Source organism: Triticum aestivum, chromosome 7D (genome assembly GCF_018294505.1).
Source record: "Triticum aestivum cultivar Chinese Spring chromosome 7D, IWGSC CS RefSeq v2.1, whole genome shotgun sequence".
Classification (NCBI taxonomy): Eukaryota; Viridiplantae; Streptophyta; class Magnoliopsida; order Poales; family Poaceae; genus Triticum; species Triticum aestivum.
In genome coordinates, this window is record NC_057814.1 from 165,574,672 (window position 1) to 165,583,670 (window position 8,999).

Here is an 8,999-nt window from a genome sequence, read left to right on the forward strand (position 1 = left end):
CGTTCGTCGCCCCCGCCGACGCCCGAACCCCGCCGCCCTCGCCGCACCTCGCCCAACCCGCCGGAGCTGCCGACGAGGTAGCCGAGCCGCCGCCGTCGTGCCGGTTTTTTTTAAAAACCGCCTTGGTTTATTGTTTTTTTCCAAACCCTAGTTTTTTATATAGACCGGTTTATTTTTTTCGGTTTAATTAATTAGTGAACGTTCACCGATCCGTTCGTTTTAATGAACGTGTTCGTCGGTTTGTCGCAGATAACGAACGTCCGTTCGTTTAACTGTTCGTCAGTTTTCTTTTTCGATGAATTTTCCGCGATTATTCCAGATCGCGATTTCTGATCAGATTTTCGTTTTAGTTTAACTTTTCGCTCGTTTATCGGAATCAGGCGATTCAAGCGCCTAGAGTTTCGTCTCGAAATTCTCTTTCCGTTTAACCTACTCAAACAAGTTTTTGCTACTGTAAAATTTGACTTAGATCCAGATTAGTAAACGAAGCTTGTTTCTTTCGCCGTTTGATTTCCGTTGCTTCGTTTGAATTGATTCTTTTTGCGAACCGGAGTTCTTTAGTTGAACTTTTTGGTTAGATCTTTATTTGAGTTTTACTTGTGCATTAGATGAGTGCTTATTGTTTGCTTGTTTGTTTGCGATAGAGTACCCGGAGTGCGCCGCTTGCTACTTCGAATCTCTAGGTTTCACGGATCATCAGCAAGGCAAGTAACACTTTGATCATACCCCTTTTACTACCCAGTTTTATTGCATTAGATCAACCCTCAAACATTGCATGGCTAGGATCTAATCAAATTGTGGGAATTGGGAAGTAGTTGAGGTAGTACCTATCACCGGATTATTATCAAACCCTTGGGAGTTATTTCTACGTTTTGCTTATATTGCTATGCTATGCTCGTAGACGTGGATTGAGTTTGAGAGATATTCACGACAGATGTGAGATTCTTAATTAATGGTTTACTTAAGGTGGCAACTAAAACTCACATCTGGGTGGATTGAGGTACCTAGGTATTCCAGGATTGCCTGTTTTTCTTTTGGACCGCCACCCGGGTTCAAAGGGATCATGAGATTTTCATGCTAGAAACTTCCGTGTGCAGCCGCAAGCTATTATGGGCTTTAACATAGTTGATTAAGTTGTGTGAACTCTTACAGTGGTAGACTAGCAGATGTAGGGGATGTAGGTTGGTACGGTCTATCACATCGTAAGGTGCAAACGCTTCTGAAAGACTGTGTCTCGGTCATCCGTTTCTCAAACATCATGTAGTGCGAGAATCAAGCGGAGGCGATCGAGTCTTGTGGGAAAAGTGCACAAACCTCTGCAGAGTGTATAAACTAATCATGGTTAGCCGTGTCCCCGGTTATGAACATTTTGAGTATCTAGTACTTGGATTATCATGCGAATCTCATCACCATGTTACTTTAATTAATTTTGTTGGGTTAATGATGATACTTAATTGGGATTGAGATGATGTCAACCATCTCAATGTTTAACAACCACCATGATAGTTAAATAAAATTTATTCCTTTGCAGTAGGGAAAAATTGGCTTTTCGCAAAACTATAACCATAGAGCCTTCTACCAGCCATATATGCATGTAGTATAGCATTATTATGTTCATTACCCTCTATGTGTTACATTGCCAGCATATTCCATGTGCTGACCCGTTTTCGGGCTGCAACGTTTTTCATGTTGCAGACTTTTCAGACGACGAGTAAGGTGCCTTAGGTCGTGGTCTTATACTCAGTGATGTCGTTGGAGTTGATGGACTCGCTTACCTTCCAAGTCTTCCGCTGTTATCGTATTAGATGGCCTTAAGCCATATTTATCATACTTATTCTCTTTGAGATACTCGATGTAATAAGTGTGTGATTGCTACTCTGTTATAAATCCTCCATTTGTACTATGTGTGTCAGCATTACTGATCCAGGGATGACACTAAAGCACAGAGCACAGACTGTTTGAAGTCTGGTCGCTACAGCAGCGAGCGGCGAGGGGCGACGATGGAGTTACAACCGGAGGAGAGCTATAACCGTCGCCGGTGGAGCTGCAACCGCAGGCGCGGCTGTTGCATGGATTGAGGTAGTTTTTGACTACATCCATATTCAACGGCGAGAACGGACAGCGAGGGTGGGGACTGACCACGAGGACGGCCGGCGAGGGTGGGGACTGACCACAAGGACGGCCAACCGGAGGGGACTACAGGCGCGGCGACGAGGATCCTGAGCGGGAGTTGCATATCCAGCCCAAGGAAAAAGAAGACGTGAGCGAATCGATTTTTTTCCCAGATCCATTGGCCAAGCGGCTCGCATCAAACGGCTGGGGCGGGACCGGCCGAAACTTTCGGCCGGTGCGCCGGCGCCTAGCGTTGCCCAAAAAAAAACTAGCATTGTGTTGCCAAGAGAAACCACTTGAGGTAGAATAATTGCATTTCACTCTCACAGAACGACATTTGCACAGAGATGGTTACATATTTGCATGTACATAAGTTTAAACACTGTTTTTTTTTTTGGGATAGTTTAAACATTGTGTGGTGATGTTTGGACCATCTTACAATTTGAAGTTGTCAAGTAGAGCTTTGCTAGCAAGGTCTCGTTTAAAGAAAGCCCCAAAAAATTCAGACATCGTGAAACTCCTGTACTTCGGTGGGTTTTCTTCAGAAACCAGGTCTGGCAGCGGTCCATAAAAAACCGAATCCCCTCGCTTCCCAGGGTTGAAAAAGACGGCAATCGAAACTCTGGCTTCTTCACGTGAATTCATCACCACCCTGTGGTCGACACTCATGTACTTATCGTTGGACATTATCTGAAGAAAGAATAGGGTTAAAAAAAACAGATTAGATGCGCATGAGATGATGGCATTATGAAACTGCTCCTCGAAACTGCACTGTGGACCAGTACTTTAAGTGTCTAGATATCCAATTCAATAGCAACAAGCTGATTTATAATTCATAATGCTCTTGAAATATTGTCTTGTGAGAATTTGGGATAGCCATGAGATTATGCTCTGTTTCAGTGAATGGTTTCTTTTCTACTCCGTATGTAATAGTGTCTCTTTTTAATGATTATAACTATGAGACAGAGGATTTCCCTTAAAAATATAGATAGATGAAAATGTAATCCACACAGTAATAATCTTCAGCGCCAGCTTTGTTCATCAATCACCATCACATGTTGCCATGAGACTTAAATTACTGGTATTAATTTCTAATATATTGACTACTGTTACTTACTCCCTCTGTAAACTAATATAAGACCGTTTAGATCACTAAAGCTAAACAGTCTTATATTAGTTTACAGAGGGAGTACTACCTACTACTAATACAACAGCATGTCGAACTCAAGTGAGTTGAATTGCGTTAAGCTGTAAGTTTCAAAATTCAAACCATCAGGGTTCCAGTTTTCAGAAGACATGGGCACTACCAAGTACTCCCTCCGTTCCTAAATATTTGTCTTTCTAGGCATTTCAAATGGGCACAACATACGGATGTATGTAGACATATTTTAGAGTGTAGATTCACTCATCTTGCTCCGTATGTAGTCACTTGTTGAAATCTCTAGAAAGACAAATATTTGGGAACGGAGGGAGTATTTCCTCCCGCATGCACTTGTATATAAGACCGTTTAGATCACTAAAGTAGTGATCTAAACGGTCTTATATTAGTTTATGGAGGGAGTACTACCTACTACTAATACAACAGCATGTCGAACTCAAGTGAGTTGAATTGCATTAAACTGCAAGTTTCAAAATTCAAACCATCAGGGTTCCAGTTTTCAAAAGACATGGGCACTACCAAGTATTTTTTTCCTCCTGCATGCACTTGTATATAGCTGTGTTGTGGGGCACCACCGGTATCATGATACGACTTCTCTTCCTCTGATGGCCTGGCCGTCAGTTGTGATGCAAGTTTGATGCTTCAAACATCTCCCAACAAGAAAAGAAAATGTGTCTAGCTGCTGGCCAAGTGCACATTCTAGAGATAGCAGTGCTTTAATGCATAGGAGCACGTCTTGGCTAGTCGTAGTTCTTCAAACGTTTCAAAAGCCCTCTAGGTTCTGTATTCGAGAAAAGAAAACCCCTAGATTCTGGATATTACTCCCTCCGATCCAAAATTTGAACTAAAACCATGACACTTATTTTGAACTAAAACCACGACATTTATTTTGGATCAGAATGAGTAATAAATAATGGTTGGAATATTCAGACTGCAAAACATATGTGAGAAAATAGAAACAAGTTGAGAAGACCACATGGAGAAGAGAAGTTTAAATATTGCTCAATGGATATGCATCTCACTCTCGACTAAGAAATTGCCATGATATTTTTTTTTAACATTTTCTCCAAATCATTAACAGCACAAATTTGTGTCTTGACCCTTGAATAACTCTACAAAGATATTCGCTTGGTAGAATTGCTATTTCGTATATCTATTGCTAGTTCTCGGTGCAGTCAGTTTATTTTGTATATACTACATTGCTAGCATATTACACACATTCAGTTCCAGTTATCCATCTTCAGTGATATCTCCCTGGTTATACCGATCAATGCTTACCATAGAGGAAATCGTTTCTACCATAGGTTCTTGAACCCTCCAGCAGCTTATGTAGGAATGTGTATCCAAAGAAATAGATACTCTGTCCATTGCAAAATGGATGCCATATTTTGACTGTTTAAATATGAGCTTGGACCGTAAGGACATTTTCAACGCTGAACGCTTGTTTAGGCGCTTGAGCAATAAATAAAAAGATTTTCTGTGTAGTGTCCGTGTAGGAGTCTCTCCCTCCAACGCTAACAGCAATCCCTAGGTTCCTAGTGATTCAAAACATCTGAAAGAAAACCGTAACGTTCTCTTCCCCAATGCATGTAGCTAAGTACATGTACTAATAGTTGAAGCAACCCCGTACTAATCCCGGTTTTTCTGGCGTCCAGGTTAGCGCCCGTCACCAGCAGTTTTGGTGCGTGCGAGAAAAAAAGGACAAGGCATCCGACGACTATTTTTATTTAGACACTACCAAATTTCCTAGTTTCAGCCGGGAATCAGGGAAAAAGACCAGGATCGATATCCTGGCGCCCACCTTAAGAGCCTGCTTGGAGATGGCCTAAATCGCTTCTACAACATTTTATTCATAGTTACAAAATTACAATCAGAAGAAAGTGATTCTGAAGACGAATCGAGTAGCATCAATTATGTGTAAAACACAATAAGTATTACTGGATTAATCTTGGTCAAAGCATGAACTCGAGTAGTCAAAATGCGCCTAAATTTTATAGAGGGAGTAGAATATTGGAAGTTAGAACATGTTGCTACAGCGTAAACTGGTATGCCTTTCTGCGGTTCGTAGATATGTGTGTTTGTTTAATGACTTTATTCTGGACTAGTGATTGACTGATGGAGTAAATAGCACAAAACTACTACTTTACAGGCTAGGGTTCCAAAAAACTACCGGTTTTTATTTTTTCTCAGATAACTACCAAGTCAGGGGTCAGCTGTTTCAAAAAACACAAATCGCCGAGTGCTTATCAATTGATCATGATTATGACAGCTGGGGCCCACACGTAAGATAACCGTTTGTTTGACTGTTTAGTTTGACCGTTAACTTACATGTGGGGCCCTTATTCTGCAAAAAATGAAAAAGCAATCAGGTCCCTATAAGTTTTCTAAAAAAAGCAATCGGGTCCCTGAATTTTTTCAGAAAAAGCAATTGGGACCAGAGGAGAAGACGCGCCCGACGGCGCCGGTAGCTCGCCGGCAGCCAGGTCGCGGGCCAGGTGGAAGGAGGCGCCGCCGCGTTCCTCGGCGCGAAGGAGGTGCTTCTCCGGGCGGGTCCACTCCTTGATGGCCGCTGCTGCTGCTCTTGGCCATGGCGCTCTGCCTTGCCCCTTCCGTCGTTTATGCGTCCGCCGCCACGCACAAGAAGAATGCAGCGGCCGCCGTCGCCGAGATGGCCAAGCACCACACCTGCGGCCACCGTCGACGCCTTTGCCGGCCTCCTCGAGCTTGCCGCTGACGACGGCGTGGATGTCCTGCGCTGCTGCTGGAGCGCGCGCCTCCCGCTGCTGCGGACAAGGCCGGCCTCTGGCACGGCCGCCGGAAGGCCCTCGAGCTTCGTACGGCCTCTGTCATGCCTCCTCGTCGCCACCTCCAACACCTGGAGCTTCGGCGAGCTCATACCACGGCCATGGGGAGGCTGGGGAAGGGAGGGGAGGGTCTTCGCCGGCTAGGGAGGGGATGGGAGGGTCACCTGCTAGGGAGGAGAGAGGGTCGCCGGCTCGGGAGAGATATCACCGAGGAGAGGAGAGGAGAGGAGAGGAGAGCCAGAGGGCTCACGAAGAGAGGAAGAAGAAAGGGAAGAGGAAGAGGAAGCTTACATGTGGGCCCCACATGTTAGTTAACGGTCAAACACACGGTCAAATAGACAGATTGTTTAGGTGTGGGCCCAACCTGTCATAAACAGGTTTAATTTTTAAACAACGGTCATTTGGGGTTTTTTGAAATAGCCGACCACCCATTTGGTAGTTATGTGAGAAAAATTAAAAATCGGTAGTTTTTTGGAGCCCTAGCCTGTAAAGTAGTAGTTTTATGCTATTTACTCTTGACTGATGGGTAATCAAGTGGGCTAAGCTATTCACAATTTTCCAGTGGAATCCTTTATGGGTACTTTCAGTTGTAGGGTTCACCAAAACACCCTTGCTTGGTTTGTTGACAACATATCATAAAAGGAATCAGATAGTAATCTTTTTTTTTTATGAATAAACATTTTTTACAAATAATCAGAGGGTGATCTAAGTTGGAATCAGAAGGATTTCTTGAGTTACAATCCTCTAGTTAGTCAAACTAAACTATGGAGATAAAATAACTTGCAGCTTATTTTACTGAACGCATTTGAACGATTTTATGGATCAACCTTGCGAAAATCATATTTTGTATTTTATACACTTAGGTGGTAGACAACGTGTGACCAAAATGACACCATATGTGAGTTCAATGCATCTATGAACCAGTAAATGGAGTTGCCTGCACAAAATTATTATCAGTTGGATTTTCTAGCTATCTTTCTTAAATCATAGAGTAAATGTGTTCTTGGTTTTAAGCTCAAATTTCTCACAGCGTAAAGCCAATAAGTATACAAATAGAAGTACTTAGAATATGTCCACCGTTCCCAAATCATCTGGTTTGAGTTGAATTGGTGGCATGAGTGCTTTAGATAATTCAAGTATAACTTGAACCGAGTTGTCACAGACTGTATTTAGAACTGAATTCAGTTGCCAGCATTTGGCCATTGACAGAGTGCATTTTACCTGCAAGAGGTCTCCAACATTGATCACAAGCGCGCCGGGCACAGGCTTCGCGTCCACCCAGTAGCTCTCCCCATCTTCATTGGTGTGCTTCACCTGCAGGCCACCTACGCCGTCCTGTGCAAGCACGGTCAGCACGCCGGGGTCGGTGTGCGGGACTAAGCCCATGGTGCGCTCAGGCTCCGGGCACACCGGGTAGTAATGGCAGACCATGACCTTCCCCTCCAGGCACGAGGCCTCTTCCAGAGCCGCCTCGCTGAGCCCGAGCCCCTCGGAGAGCAGCGCCATCACTGCGCGGGCCACCGCGGTGGTGTGGGCTTCCCACTCGACGATCTCCGAGCGGCACACCGGCGGGATGCGCTCCGTGTCGGGCCGCGTAGGCCCGAACCCCACCTGGATGGTGTCGCGCCAGCTCGCGGCGGCGGAGCGGTACAGGTCGACGTTGGAGGAGTAGGAGACCCCGCCGCCCATGGCCCGGCCGTAGTGCGCGGAGCGCTCGGGGGCGGGGAGCTCGTTGAAGGCGCGCACCGCGGCGAGGGCCCTCGCGGGGTAGTCGGAGGGGACGAGGGCCTCGTAGTTGACGAGGTGGAAGAAGCCCCAGTCGCGGGCGGCCGCGGCGGCCGCGGCGGCGGCGACGGGCGCGGGGAGGGAGAGGTCGACGACGGGGATGGAGACGCCGGGGGGAGCGAGCGGGACGGAGGCGTAGGGGTCGGGGTGGACGAAGAGGTCCGGGACGGTGGAGACGCCGGACTCGACGAGGCCGCGGACGCCGGTACGGGACTCGTCGAAGGCCTTGACGAGGGCGGCGCGGTCGGACTCGGGGGCGGCCGAGGCGGCGGCGGACGCCATGGCTGTCGGGTTGCGTGCGTCCGTTGGATTCGGTGACGTGTGGAGGGGATGGGGCCGAGAAGGGTGGGCCGTGTGGGCGCCGTGCAGTTGGCGCGACTTCTTATCCTTTCCGCGCGGTTGGTAGAAACCTCGCCGTGTGTCCAACCTCCCGACCGAGCGGCGGTGTTCGGCGACGGTCAGGTGACGGCATGTGATCGGCCGTGGCGGCGAGACGCGCATCATCGTGGCCGGACGCGACGAGGCACGGTGCCTGAGACGCAGCCGCGACGGCGCTGAGAGAGGCAAGGAGCACGGCTCCGGCGGCCGCTGCACCGGCTGTGATCACGGCGGCGACGGGGCTGACTATGCCCAAGGTTCCACGGCGGCGAGGATTTACAGTGTGATCACCGGATTTGCCTGGATCCTCTTGTGTGTATAGAAAGGGAGGAAAATCAAAGAGCAAACGAACCAAATCCCGTGTTTCCGCCTATGTGTTGACTTCTTCAAAAGTTGGCGAGCCTATATGCCGATGCTGCCAGGTAAGTTCTCCTTGGGCCCACGCTTTCCCGTCTCCATGAGCTTTGAGTGGCTTGTACATGTCGTCTCATCGCGCCACCACTGCACTTTTTTTGAAAAAAAAATCAATCTATTCATTTTCAATAATGACAATACAAAGAACATTAGAAATAATAAAAACTACATTTAGATCTGTAAACCGTCTAGCGGCGCGCCGTCATCGTCCCTCCTTCGCCAGAGCCGACCAAAACTTGTTGTAGTAGACAGCCGGGAAAGTTGTCGTGCTAAGACCCCATAGGACCAGCGCACCAGAACAACAACTGCCGCCGATGAAAGGCATCGTAGATCGGAAGGATCCAACC

At 47.0% G+C, this 8,999-nt stretch overlaps 1 protein-coding gene across 1 annotated transcript; it reads right to left on the bottom strand.

Annotated features, from left to right (window-relative positions):
• Positions 1-2,408: 2,408 nt before the first annotated feature.
• On the bottom strand, positions 2,409-8,642 carry LOC123164579 (1-aminocyclopropane-1-carboxylate oxidase homolog 4). The gene is made up of 2 exons (XM_044582110.1): positions 7,297-8,642; positions 2,409-2,802 (listed from the first exon to the last, which is right to left on the bottom strand). Exons 1-2 carry the CDS (start codon positions 8,362-8,364, stop codon positions 2,548-2,550), a joined length of 1,323 nt encoding a protein of 440 aa, XP_044438045.1. The 5' UTR covers positions 8,365-8,642; the 3' UTR covers positions 2,409-2,547.
• Positions 8,643-8,999: the final 357 nt, after the last annotated feature.

Coding starts and splice junctions, on each gene's coding strand:
- LOC123164579 (XM_044582110.1), bottom strand. CDS start 8,364: ATGATGCGCGTCTCGCCGCCACGGCCGATCACATGCCGTCACCTGACC. Junction 2,803..7,296: donor ATGTTGGAGACCTCTTGCAG/GTAAAATGCACT, acceptor TTCTTTCTTCAG/ATAATGTCCAACGATAAGTA.